The sequence below is a fragment of the Cherax quadricarinatus genome, chromosome 84, assembly GCF_038502225.1.
Source record: "Cherax quadricarinatus isolate ZL_2023a chromosome 84, ASM3850222v1, whole genome shotgun sequence".
NCBI lineage: Eukaryota > Metazoa > Arthropoda > Malacostraca > Decapoda > Parastacidae > Cherax > Cherax quadricarinatus.
In genome coordinates, this window is record NC_091375.1 from 15137012 (window position 1) to 15152057 (window position 15046).

The window sequence follows — 15046 nt, forward strand, 5'->3', positions numbered from 1 at the left end:
ATTTGGTTGATGTGCGCCTCAGGAGATGTGCTCGGTGTTATACTCACCCCAAGATCCTTTTCCTTAAGTGAGGTTTGAAGTCTTTGGCTTCCCTAGACTGTACTCTGTCTGCGGTTTTCTTTGATCTTTCCCAATCTTCATGACTTTGCATTTGGTGGGGTTAAACTCCAAGAGCCAGTTGCTGGACCAGGCTTGCAGCCTGTCCAGATCCCTTCATAGTCCTGCCTGATCCTCATCCAACTGAATTCTTCGCATTAACTTCACATTGTCTGCAAACAGGGACACTTCTGAGTCTGTTCCTTCTGTCATGTCATTCACATATACCAGAAACAGCACCGGGCCAAGGACTGACCCCTGTGGAACCCCGCTAGTCACAGACGCCCACTCTGACACCTCGCCACGTACCAGGACTCGTTGTTTCCTTCCTGTCAGGTATTCTCTGATCTATTGCAGTGCCTTTCCTGTTATTCCCCGCTGCTCCTCTAGCTTTTGCACTAATCTCTTGTGTGGAACTGTGTCGAAAGTCTTCGTACAGTCCAAGAAAATGCCGTTTACCCTCCCTCCCCTGTCTCTCCCCTGTCCTGTGTGTGTGTGTACACACACACACACACACACACACACACACACACACACACACACACACACACACACACACACACACACACACACACAGTTTCTGCATATCAATACCAGTGTAGTTGCATCAACTTCCAGTGTCTTCTTTCAACTTTCCTTCCTTCCTTCCTTCTTTCCTTCCTTCCTTCCTTCCTTCCTTCCTTCCTTCCTTCCTTCCTTCCTTCCTTCCTTCCTTCCTTCCTTCCTTCCTTCCTCTGTTTCAAGTCATCAACATTGTCCTCTAGTTGGATTTCTTTCTTAGTTTACAATCGTATTACCATTACACTTATATACATTTATAAGTACCTTCCACTCATCATATAAATACCTTCCACTGACCATATAAATACCTTCCACTCATCATATAAATACCTTCCACTGACCATATAAATACCTTCCACTGATATAAATTAGAAACATTGCAAGAGAAATATTGTCTGTGGGTCTCTCAGTTTTCAAAACAAGAACATTCTCTGGTTTCTGTTTTCTGTCAGACTTGAGACTGTCAAGCACTGCTTAACACACACCCCTGTCAAGTGCAAGTTGACGGGGGTGTTGACGGTGGTTACAGGACATGAGAGGTCGATAAGGAAGAAGCAGATAGAATTAAAATTTATTTTGACGTGTACATTACAGATGTTCTGCCTGAGTCAGTGAGTGAGTCAGTTCTGACGCATTTACTGTATGAGAGTGAGTCAGTGAGTGACTCCGTGAGGGGTCAGCAGTGAGTCTAGGCCCAGGGGTGAACGGTACCTTATACAACAGTGACTCCTGTGTCTCGCTCCTCAAACAGTGACCCATCTCGGGGTAAAGAACAGTCTAACAGTGAGTTAACAGGAATTTAAAACAGTGATATAACAATGAGGTAATAACGGCTTCGAAAACGGTGAAACAGGAACGACTTTACGCTTAGCCGCAGAACATATAAAAACAACAGTAACTGTTTGCGGTCACAACGTCAACAGAGCTCCATTACCTCTTACCAGTGATAGTCACTGTTGGGAATATGTTAGGAATACAAAATGTGCCAATACACCAGCTGGTTGTGGTTGCTGCAGTGGTTGCTGCAGTGGTGGTCGTAAGTGTTGGTGCTATGATCGGCACAATTACAGGAGGGAAAAAAAGGCGACCCTTTGATTTCTGATCAACGGCGGTGCTCTGAGGGTCAGGGAAGGCGGTGATGGCCGCCACTACACACAGAAGAAGGATGACGGTGGTGGTCTTCATGGTGGTGCTGGTGGCGGTGCTGGTGGTGGTAGTGGTAGCGGCAGTGGTGGTGGTTGGATCGTTGTTGCTGTCTGGCAAGAATAAACAGAGAGAAATACATTAGAATACATATTTTAAAGAGAAGACTACAACAGACAGTACCACATACGCTTCTTCAAGGCCCAGAGAACACAGGTGTCAGTGGAGACACAGATGCTACTTACATATAACGTCTTTGCAACAGACATAACGACATGTGTTCTAGAATTACTGCTAGTAACAAGACAAGTGAATATCTGATGTTCTTGAAAATAGGAACGATGGAAGTGGTGGATGAAGAGACGGGTGGAAGTCTGTATGGCAAGGCCGAACAATCAGATAATATGGGGAAAATCAGGTACACTGATGGGGGTTCAAGAATTGTATCGAGAAGGTTGGTAGTTGAGAGTTTCCAGGGTGTACCCTGGTCCTGGATATACCCTGGACCAGGGTGTAGGACCAGGGTGCACTCTGGACCAGGGTGTAGGACCGGGGTGTAGGGCCAGGTGTACCCTGGACCAAGGTGTACCGTGGATCAGAGTGTAGGACCAGAGTGAATCCTGGACCAGGGTGTAGGACCAGGGTGTAAGACCAGGGTGGACCCTGGACCAGGATGTAGGACCAAGTGTATCCTGGACTAGGGTGTAGAGCCAGAGTGTACCCTGGACCAGGGTGTAGGATCAGGTGTACCCTCGACCAGGGTGCAGGACCAGGGTATAGGACCAGGGTGTAGGACCAGGGTGTAGGATCAGGGTGTAGGACCAGGTGTACCCTGGACCAGGGTATAGGACAGAGAAAGATGTCACCATCTCGTGTTTCTATAAGACTGTTAGAGTGGCTGTGTTGCAGTGATTGCGTTGCAGACGAGTAATCTGATAACAGAAGTAGCTGGGACGTGTTGCAGACAGGTAGTGTGTTGACGGAAGTGACTGATGTCAGGATGCAAGATGACTTGTACACAAGACCGAGATGTCTGTGTCTGCAGTAAGCTTCTTCTTGCTAGACCTACCTGGCGACACAGCAGACAATTCAGACTCCAGGAGACACACCCTGTGAGACAGCGAACAGACAGCTGATGAAGGCAGCTAGGCGAGAGCTGTTATATACTGTTGTTGAAAGCGAAGGGAAGGGTCTACTTACTTTAATATTCTCAAGGTCCATTCAGAACTTCTCCTGTGTAAGAATTGATCAACCTTTCTCTTCCTCTCACACAATGATAGTAAAAGATTGAACAATAACAACTACGAGTGGGTCAACCAGTGGAGAGGTGACAACCGAGAAGATTTCTAACCGATACCAGTAAGTAACGAACACCCACTTACTAGACCAATTACCCTAAAGGAGATGTGGCAAGTCACAGGAAGGCATATCAGCATAACAAATACTTCCCCAGAAACTGCAAGATGTCCCTCGTAAATATTTATAATGCTATCGTGGACTCTAAACATCTCCCCGTGACACTTTATACAATAATGATATTTATTCTACAACCCAGCAAAGACGAACATGTGTATGGAATTACAGATTAATCTCCTTACTTGAAGTCATTGGCAAAGTCTTTGAAAAAATCTTCTCTAACAAACTACATGCATATCAATCACCTCTTCACCGACAACCGGTTGGGTTTTAGGACCCACCGAGGAACCCAACATTCCGTCAATATCATCTTCGATGCCATGGACAGCCTAAGGAAACAAGGTAATCTTGCCCTAACTACAACTTGGGATGTACACAAAGATTTTGATAGCCTGTGGTACGATGGCGTCATCCAGATCACAACTGAACCTTTCTCAGACATATATATATATAACTTAACAGGTAGAAGCATCATATCCTTCAACTGCAAGACAGCAGAGTCATTCACACCAACAGCTGGAGTGCCACAGGGTTCGTGTCTGAGGTCCATATTCTTCAACATATATGTAAATGACCTCCCCAACCTTAATTCAATGCCACCATCATTACGCAATTTACTGACAATCTTACCTATGTAGTTTCATTCACCCCTTCGTCTGGACAAAACAAGCATAGAAGGGTGACAGAAAAAATGAATAGTGAATTGCGAAAAACAACCAATTGGGAGAAGAAATGGAGAATCACGACCAATCCTGACAAGGTCCGCATCAGCACCATCTGATGTTTTACCACGAAAACAATGGAGGTGTCTCCATCACAGGTACAACGATCATCATCAAAAACCCAATAAGATCCTGGGCTACGAGATCAACAGAATACTCCACTCTACATCACACGTCACCAAAAAGGTAAACTTAGCTAAAGTTTGCCTCAGGTATACAGGTTTAATCAGGTCCTCATGTCAAGAAGTACGTATGTAAGATAATAAGACCTGTGCTTGAATATCCTTGCATGATCATCATGATGAGACCTGTGCTTGAATATCCTTGCGTGACCATGATACTAACAACAACAGCAACATGCAACAGCTTCCAGGAGTCCAGAACAAGGCACTTCGCTTTATCACAGCCACCTGACTGAGATACAAAGTCCGACTGGAAGATCTGCACATCCAACAGGAGATGGACGCAGTAAATGTCAGGTTGGACAAAGCTACAACTAAACTTCATGCAAGAATTCTATATACCAACAAGAGAAAACACATCCCAGCCAACTAACACCACTGACTACATCATCAACACACCTCCCAACAGGACACACAGGATGTCCCTCCAACAAAGAGTTTACCCTGGAACGCAGGCGGGAGAGATACATGATTATATACACCTGGAAAATCCTAGAGGGACTAGTACCGAACTTGCACACGAAAATCACTCACTACGAAAGCAAAAGACTTGGCAGACGATGCACCATCCCCCCAATGAAAAGCAGGGGTGTCACTAGCACGTTAAGAGACCATACAATTAGTGTCAGGGGCCCGAGACTGTTCAACTGCCTCCCAGCATACATAAGGGGGATTACCAACAGACCCCTGGCAGTCTTCAAGCTGGCACTGGACAAGCACCTAAAGTCAGTTCCTGATCAGCCGGGCTGTGGCTCGTACGTTGGTTTGCGTGCAGCCAGCAGTAACAGCCTGGTTGATCAGGCTCTGATCCACCAGGAGGCCTGGTCACAGACCGGGCCGCGGGGGCGTTGACCCCCGGAACTCTCTCCAGGTAAACTCCAGATAAACAAGAAGAGCTTCCCAAGACCAAAGATTCTGACTGATCTCCCTGATGATTTAGAAGAATGAATACATAAGAACATAAGAACATAAGAAAGAAGGAACACTGCAGCAGGCCTACTGGCCCATGCGAGGCAGGTCCATTTCTCCCACCAGCTTAAGCCAATGCCCTAACCTAGCCTAACCAGAGCCATTCTGTGTTCAAGATAGATAAAATCATCTCTATTATGTCGACCTAACATCTAACATAAAACCTACATCAGGAAACAATTATCCTGTTTCCTAACCTTACATCTAACCAAGCAAACCAAGTAACCACTCCAAGCAACCTGCCTCTGCACAAAAAAAGACAATAGCAAAAACTATACCTACTCTCAATTCACCGCCATACATGTATGCAACTAGTATGCATACCTGTGTGCCGCTGATGGGTGGTGTGGGATACCCCATCCAGTGATTATCATGGATAACACAACACACACGCACACACACCTTTATCATTATGCAACAAAGTGGTTGGGCTACTGACCTTTATTATCCCCTAGCCTCACCCGAACCTATCCTTCCTTCACATTCTATCCTGACCTATCCTTCTTCCTACTCCAACTTACCAAACCTCTGGTTAAGGAACCACGAATCTCTCTTCACATACACAAAAATTTTAATAATTATACTCGCTACTGTTTGGTTGAAATGCTTGTGTAATCACTAAACTCTTGAGTGCAATGTTTCGCTCACCAAGGGGAAGCTTTCTCAAAAACACTGACACATACCAATAATATAATATAATAATGGGACCTATATAATATCAATAGTGTAACAAATATGCTTAATTTAAAAAGTTTCACTTACACAGTAGGTTTCTTCAGTCGAATACAGGGGAGGCAACCGAGGCCTACTGTGTACACTGTGGGACTGACCACCTTCTATCAAGACTACGGGACTGACTACCTTCTATCAAGACTACGGGACTGACCACCACCTATCAAGACTGTGGGACTGACTACCTTCTATCAAGACTACGGGACTGACCACCACCTATCAAGACTGTGGGACTGACCACCACCTATCAAGACTGTGGGACTGACCACCACCTATCAAGACTGTGGGACTGACCACCACCTATCAAGACTGTGGGACTGACCACCACCTATCAAGACTGTGGGACTGACCACCACCTATCAAGACTGTGGGACTGACCACCTTCTATCAAGACTGTGGGACTGACCACCACCTATCAAGACTGTGGGACTGTATATATATATATATATATATATATATATATATATATATATATATATATATATATATATATATATATATATATATATAAGTAGTCAACTTTTCTTCTGGGGGAGGAACTTCCGGTTTGGGCCTTTCACTGGGCGAGGAACTTCCGGTTTAGGCCTTCCACTGAGCGAGGTATCCGGTCTAGGACCAGCAGCTGGAGGGTCACCTTTTCACACCTAGGTGTTACTTCCGGTTTTGACCATGACCTCGCCCTCGAGACTACCTCACCCTTGACCCCCCAACCAATACCCCCACCCCCCACGACCCCCCGCCTTGCGACCCCGCCGTCGCGCCGCGCGCCCGCGCACCCGCGCGCCCCGCCCCGCCGCCCCGCGCGCCCGCGCACCCGCGCGCCCCGCCCCGCCGCCCCGCGCGCCCCGCCCCACCCCGCGCGCCCCGCCCGCGCCCCTTCGCGCCTTCTGCTGCGCCTTCTGCAGCGTCCTCCGGATCGCCCCCGCGCCTCGAATTTTTTTTCTTATGATCTCCTTGGATCAAGGTTTTTGGATTCCCCCCTATGGGGTTTCGAATTTTTTTTGAATTTCATTTTCTTGTGCTCTCCATCTCCTCGGATCAAGTTTTTAAGGTTCCCCCTCTCACTTTCACCCCCATCCCAAAATTTCTCGATATTACAAGTTTTTGCATTCACCCCTATGGAGGTTTTCGAAATTCTCCATCTCCTTGAATCAAATTTTTAAGGTTCCCCCTCCCACTTTCACCCCCCAACCCCAAAAATTTCTCGATGATACAAGTTTTGGATTCCCCCCTATGGGGTTTTCGAAATTCTCCAATTCCTCGGATCAAGGTTTTTTTTGGGTACCCCTCCTTTCACCCCCACCATCCCAATTTTTTTCACTCGATAATACAAAGACTCTACTTCCTCGGATCAAGTTTTTTGGATTCCCCCCTCTGGGGGTTTTGAATTTCTCCATCTCCTCGGATCCCCCTCCCAAATTCACCCCCCAACCCAAAAATTTCTCGATGATACAAGTTTTTGGATTCCTCCCCTATAGGGTTTTCGAAATTCTCCATCTCCTTAGATCAAGTTTTTTGGATCCTCCCTATGGGGTTTTCGAAATTCTCCATCTCCTTGGATCAAGGTTTTTTGGATTGTCCCTCCTTCCACCCCACCCCCCAATCCCAAAAATTTCTCAATATTACCAAGTTTTTGGATTCCCCCCTATGGGGGTTTCGAAATTCTCCAATTCCTTGGATCAAGGTTTTTTGGTTTCCTCCCCTCTGGGGGTAAGCATTCAAATGAACTCCTCCTATGGGGCATGGTGCTCTCTCTTACTACAAGTCTAAACATCTTCCCCTTATTATTTTAAAATGAACTAAAAGTTTCCTCTCATTAATGTGTTTACTCGACGGTCAGTGACGTCACGCGATGACCCCCACACACACAAGCTGAATCATGTCGAACTTTCAGTTCATTCAAGTTAATAAGGGGATATAGTACCTACATCATAGGGAAAACATTTTCATCATCAGAAAGACACATTTTTTTCGTTAATACCCACAATTTCTTTACAACACAAGTCTAGACATTTTTCATCTCAGGTCACTCCCCACGAAGTAACCTCCTCCCCACTCTCCCAAACCCTCACACTCCAACCAACACCTCACAATTTTCACTCATAACCCCCAATTTTTCTCGTTTTAACCCTTTTAGTTCATTAAAGTTAATAAGGGGACACATGCATCAGAAAGTCACCGCATCCACTTTCGTTAAATTCACTACTCACAATTTTACATATTACGAAGTTAAATACGCACTTTTACTTTGAACATCTTCAAAAACACTCTCATAAATCATTGAATACTCACAAAAAATACCTTTATACATTTCCAAACAACACTGAAATACTCCAAAAACATCATTCGAACACCCCCAAATCACCTCTGAATACTCCCAGAACACCTTCATAAGTACTCTTGCACATCATTTGAACACCTTCAAAACACTCTCATAATCATTTGTACACCTTCAAAACACCTTTGAATACTCACATAAACACCCTTGAACACCTTCAAAACACCTTCAAAGCACTCTCATAATCATTTGAACACACTCAAAACACCTTTTGAACACCTTTGAACACCTTTGAACATTTCCAAACAACACTGAAACACTTCCAAAAACACCATTTGAGTACTCCCAATTACACCACTGAATACTACTAAAACACCGCTGAATTCAATCAAAACACCCTTCAACACCTTCAAACACCCTTGAACACCTTCAAAACACCTTTGAATAACCTCAAAACACCTTTGATCACCTTCAAAACACCCTTGAACACCTTCAAAACACCCTTGAACACCTTCAAAACACTCTTGAACACCTTCAAAAACACTCTTCAACACCTTCAAACACCCTTGAACACCTTCAAAACACCTTTGAATATCGTTTTAAACTAATTTCATCACAACCCACTTATATCATCTTTTTATCGGTAACTCTAATTCGACTACACTACCCTCATCAATTACCAACAAATTTTACTCGTTTTAACCCTTTTAGTTCATTAAAGTTAATAAGGGGACACATCACTGTAACCAAGATATTCACACACACACACACACACACACACACACACACACACACACACACACACACACACACACACACACACACACACACACACACACACGCACCTAACCTAACCTAACCTTACCTAACCTAACATACCCTAACCTAACTTTTCCTAACCTAGCCTAACCTAACCTAACCGAACCTATCCTAACCTAACCTAACCTAACCTAACCTAACCTACCTAACCTAACCTAACCTAACCTAACCTAACCGAACCTAACCTTACCTAACATAACCTAACCTAACCTTACCTAACATAACCTAACCTAACCTTACCACTTAACCTAACCTAACCTAACCGAACCTAACCTTACCTAACATAACCTAACCGAACCTATCCTAACCTAACCTATCCTAACCTAACTTAACCTAACCTAACCTAACCTACCGAACCTAACCTATCCTAACCTAACCTATCCTAACCTTACCTAACATAACATAACCTAACCTTACCACTTAACCTAACCTATCCTAACCTAACCTAACCGAACCTAACCTTACCTAACATAACCTAACCTAACCTTACCTACCGAACCTATCCTAACCTAACCTATCCTAACCTTACCTAACTTAACCTAACCTAACCTAACCTACCTAACCTAACCTAACCTAACCTATCCTAACCTAACCTAACCGAACCTAACCTTACCTAACATAACCTAACCTAACCTATCCTAACCTAACCTAACCTAACCTAACCTAACCTAACCTAACCTAACCTAACCTAACCTAACCTAACCTAACCTAACCTAACCTACCGAACCTAACCTATCCTAACCTAACCTATCCTAACCTTACCTAACATAACATAACCTAACCTTACCACTTAACCTAACCTAACCTAACCGAACCTAACCTTACCTAACATAACCTAACCTAACCTTACCTACCGAACCTATCCTAACCTAACCTATCCTAACCTTACCTAACCTAACCTAACCTAACCTAACCTAACCTAACCTAACCTAACCTAACCTAACCTAACCTATCCGACCTTAACCTAACCTAACCTAACCTAACCTAGCGTAATCTAACCTAACCTAACCTAACCTAACCTAACCTAACCTAACCTAACCGAACCTAACCTTACCTAAGCTAACCTAACCTAACCTAACCTGACCTTACCTAACCTAACCTAACCTTAGCTAACATAACCTAACCTAACCTAACCTAACCTAAACCCTAACCTACCTAACCTAACCCGAACCTAAACCTAATCCTAACCTAACCTAACCTAACCTAACCTAACCTAACCTAACCTTACATAACCTAACCCTAACCCTAACCCTAACCCTAACCTAACCTAACCTAACCTAACCTAACCTAGCCTAACCTAACCTAACTTAACCTAACCTAGCCTAACCTAACTTAACCTAACCTAACCTAACCTAACCTACCCTAACCTAACCTAACCTATCTTAACCTAACCTAACCTTACCTAACATAACCTAACCTAACCTATCTTAACCTAACCCAACCTAGCCGAACCTATCCTAACCTAACCTAAAATATATTGGAACACCCCCAAAATACATTAGAGTACTCCAGAATTACTTTGAACGACTCCATTTTGGATATTTCCAAATTAGTTTTGAAAACTTTATCGTAAAATCGAACATTATTTTCTTGTTGGTAAAACACACTCAATGGTAGAAATATTTACTCGATTTCCGAATAGAAGCACTGTCTTCGCTCTGAGAGACTCATTGTGGGTCAGCCCTTCCCCAACACATGGTGTAATGCGGTTCACACCTAAGGTAGATTTAAGATAATCATGAACACCTGGATCAACTCAGGACAGACAGGCGCCATGTAATGCGGTTCACACCCAAGGTAGAACATATCACCTGCGTCAACTCAGGACAGCCAGGCGCCATGAAATGCGGGTAACATCCAAGATAGAATATAATACCAGTATATCCTTACTGAAACACCTAGGTCAATCGTCACCCTAAAGCAACTAATTTTGGTGAGGTCATTACTTTTTTAGTTCATTTTAAAATAATAAGGGGAAGATTGAGATATAACATTTGTATTCTACCTCAATACATTTTTTTTCATGGTAAGGTTTGATTTAAAACTTCATCATGTCTTAAAAATTTTTATTAAACATTTCTCTTTTTAATGAATGAAAACATATTAATCTTGGTGTAACAACACGATCTAAACATCATAAATCCTCCTCTCTAAGTCTTGTTCTTCCAAGTCCCGTCACATCGGTACCTGTAAATTTTAATATATTTCATTAGCATATAATGTGGAGAAATTTGCACCATCACCTGTAAAAGATATAACCAACTAAAAGTTACTTATTTTTTCACTATCCCAAGCATATTCTTCTCGTTAACTTAAATATCTCCCCATTCATGACTTAAAAAAAGCATGATCGTGATGTAAGTATTATGGTAGACATGATTCTCGGTGTTCAGGTAGAGAAAGTCGAAAAAGGTAAGTGTTACATTTTCATGAAGAGATAAATATGAGTTATTAATTCAAATATATCTCTCTTCAAGTTATAATTACTTCCTCATAATAATTTAAATGAATTAATCCTTCCTCATATTATTTAAAATGAATTAATCCACTGATACAAGGTAAATAATTTTGCTTACCTCATGAGGGATACCAAGCACTTCCTTCAACTCTAGAAGACAATAACTTCGAATCATCTTCTAATTCTTGTCCTTGGTTAATGTTTTTCATTTCTTCTTTGACAACCATGGTTGATCGAATACCTTCTTCCTTAAATTTCATTATCATATCTTCGAGTATAGGTTTATAGTGCGTATTCCAGATATAATCATTTGAAGTTTCACACCTCCCAATACCTTTCAGAAAGATAACCTCGCGTATATTTTTATTGTCTTTCACACTTTTTATGAGTCTCTCAATGGATTCCTTGAAATATCTTATTCTGTCTGCGATAGTATCTTTCTTTAAACCATACACCAAATGAGCATCTCTTGATTTTTCAATTAAATTTTGAGAAATGGTATTTTCCTCCAATGGTCCAGCAATACCAAATTGGCTTATTATGGCTGCTAAATAAGGAAGATTCAATTTTCTTTGATCCGGTGAAGGTTCAAACTCGATAACATTTCCAGGAGCATCACGATCTTCAACTCTGCATCTTCTAAGATTAAATAATGGTTCTCTACTTCGATACACATCAGCATAAGGATATTTCTTACCCAAATAATAACTTGCACCATATCCTTTTATAGCAACACAATTCACATGAAAAACAATGCAGACGTTGTCACGACAATATTTTTCATCGTACAATTTTCCTTCTTCAATTTTAAAATATTTTTCCATCCTATTGGCTGTCTCCATTTTCTTGATCTGGTTAGTCGCACCCTGCTGGAAGAGGTACTAATGCACGACCATCAGAGAACAGAGATTTTTATACTCAGCACCGTTCCTGCCAGACGTATGATCTCTATTCAGTTGCCTAATAAGGTTTTAGACTGCTGGTGAATAAAAAAGTATTATAGAGATATTTTATTTGACATATTTTACAATAATGATAACAATATTTCTATGACGTTTTTTTTTAATTCCTTTGCAAAATCAAGAACTTTCCCCTTGTTAACTTAAATGAACTAAAATGCTGGTGAATAAAACAAAAAAAGTATTATAGAGATATTTTATTTGGCATATTTTACAATAATGATAACAATATTTCTACGACGTTTTTTTAATTCCTTTGCAAAATCAAGAATGATTTTAAGATATGCATGCCAATCACCTCCGGCTGAAGCACACCCAATTCCTTCTGGAAACACGACTTTTTCCATTATAATCCCGTTGGGATCTGTTAATAACCACTTAACAAGTTCATTCATGCACTCTTTGAATATAATCTCACGACCTTTCTTTGTATCTAAATATTTGCATGTATTATAGTAGGTCTTATCAACTTTACAGTTCATATAATACTTATGTGGAGGCCCCATCGCATACTGTGCGAACATATTAACAATCATGGGGTTATTTTTTCCATTATTTACAAATTTTATGCTTCCAAATTTATCCCGAGTGACTTCACTAGCTAGATTTGCTTTATGACATCCAGGTGATCTAAATAAATAAGGATTGCTAAGTGGTAAAACCTGACTTAAAGCATCAGCAAGACCTCCCTTTTTCAATTTAACAGCGCAACAATTTGCTTGTTGTACTAAAAGAATTTTATCACTGCCACTAAAATCTTTTGTAATATTCCCTTGCATTACCAAAAGATATTTTTCTTCATCTTTTGTTGCTTCTTTACCTGCAATTTTGATAAAATATTAGTATTATATCCCAAAAATTAAGTTTGTTACACAACAAATGAAAAAATATTTCTCATTAGAATTTCTAAAAATTACAATGTGGGTGAATTTTACTCATTAATATCTCATTAAAAAACTCACGTTCAAAATCTTCCATTGCTATAAGCATTTCTTTATCGGTGAGATATTGATCACAACCCTCCAAAACGAAGGAAGGTGACTGATCAAGGTCTTCTATCGAATTAATCATTTCTTTATCAGTTCAGTGGTGTGTAGACACTTGCTTCTGTAACAAATTTTTTCACATGTAACTTCCGCGTCTTCATCTAAATACTCTTGTAACTCAATATGGACGTGTCTTCTTATACTCTTTTCACCGCGAGGGTTGACATGTTAGTAGTTTTTTTTATAACTATATGTGTAGAGAAATTTGTTCCATGAAAAACACTACGTGGCATCACCATGACGATAGGTGAATGAATCACCACGAGTTTAGTGTCATACAGGAAGGGGATCATAACTTACTTCAATGGTATTATGTTATTACTATACCGATGGTGCATACTTGGAAATGCAAGAACTTTCCCCTTGTTAACTTAAATGAACTAAAAGTGTTTGGGGTAAGATAATTTGTTCAATGAGTATCGTGACGTCATTGCTTTTAGTTCATTTTAAAATAATAAAGGGAAGATGTTCTAACCTGTTTTAACGCGTTGCTGGATAGTGACGTCACAAGCATGTGTTGCCAAAAATATTGTCTGAATAAATCTTTTTTACTGAAAAATAATGAAAGTTAACACTTTTAGTTCATTAAAGTTAATAAGGGGATCACAATTTGAAATGGGTAATATATATGCTTTGAAGAAATCCCCTGTAATGAGTATTTGTATTAAAAAAAAAGATAATCGATGATGACAACGATTGAAATTTTTGGTATAAATATTTGGAGTGAAATGGTAAGGAATCACTTGAAGAAGAAATATGGAGGTGGTTGCGACAAAACATACTAGTGCGGTGTTTATAGAAATGTTATATACAATTAAGAGAGTCGAACCCATTCAAAAAAGAGTTGATGCGGAACCTGTTCTCTCAAAAGAAGAGATTGTAGCTGAGGTACGAGAAATGACTCAACGATGGAGCGAAGAAATATTGGAAAATTTATTGTTACGAGAATGTGAATGGAGTAGTCATTTATCTCAAACTTTTATTATACCAAAGCCCAAAAAATTAATTAAGAAAATGGATTTTGAAATGGCTGATCCTAGTTTAGGTAAGTTTAATGAAATTTTTCATTTAATACTATTTAGCAACTCTTTATGTGTATGGGAGAGTGTTGTGTGTAAGTCACCCCAGACATTGTCCGGAACCCGCATAGAAAGCATCTAATATGGGGAAACTTGCCGACTTCATTGTTATTTGTGAAATGGTGAAAGATCTTCCTTGGTTGGAATTTTGCAACACTGCCAATCAACTCTTAAAGAAAGATGGTGAAACATTGAGTGAAAAGAATTTTCAGCGAGTTAAAAATTGGTTAGAAAATGAACTTGATTCACATAAATTCATTGATGAAATGGCAACGGAGTGGAGTGATGATCTGGTATATTATATTTTGGAAAACAATATACCTGAAAACTTTGTCAGTCAAATATTTAATCGACAGTATAATCTGTGTATTTTGCATAGATGGTACAACACAAAGAAGTGGAAATTAATTTGGAGAGAACTTTTCACAGATATTAAACAATATATTAAAAACATTGAGCCTAATGTGTGAGTAACATATAAAGGTAAGCAAAATTATTTACCTTGTATCAGTGGATTAATTCATTTTAAATAATATGAGGAAGGATTAATTCATTTAAATTATTATGAGGAAGTAATTATAACTTG

General features: G+C 40.7%; 1 protein-coding gene and 1 long non-coding RNA gene across 2 annotated transcripts; both read right to left on the minus strand.

Annotated features, from left to right (window-relative positions):
* Positions 1-928: 928 nt before the first annotated feature.
* LOC128704424 (uncharacterized) lies at positions 929-2984 on the minus strand. The gene is made up of 3 exons (XR_008409451.2): positions 2870-2984; positions 1010-1913; positions 929-943 (listed from the first exon to the last, which is right to left on the minus strand). It is a non-coding gene; the product is annotated as an uncharacterized lncRNA (long non-coding RNA).
* Positions 2985-10970: 7986 nt separating this feature from the next.
* LOC138855190 (uncharacterized) lies at positions 10971-13435 on the minus strand. Its single transcript, XM_070103177.1, has 3 exons — positions 13298-13435; positions 11495-13155; positions 10971-11105 (listed from the first exon to the last, which is right to left on the minus strand). The coding sequence occupies exons 1-2, from the start codon at positions 13404-13406 to the stop codon at positions 12533-12535; spliced, it is 732 nt and encodes a 243-aa protein (XP_069959278.1). The 5' UTR covers positions 13407-13435; the 3' UTR covers positions 10971-11105; positions 11495-12532.
* Between the last annotated feature and the right edge of the window lie 1611 nt (positions 13436-15046).

Coding starts and splice junctions, on each gene's coding strand:
- LOC138855190 (XM_070103177.1), bottom strand. CDS start 13,406: ATGATTAATTCGATAGAAGACCTTGATCAGTCACCTTCCTTCGTTTTG. Junction 13,156..13,297: donor AGCAATGGAAGATTTTGAAC/GTGAGTTTTTTA, acceptor TCAAAATTGCAG/GTAAAGAAGCAACAAAAGAT.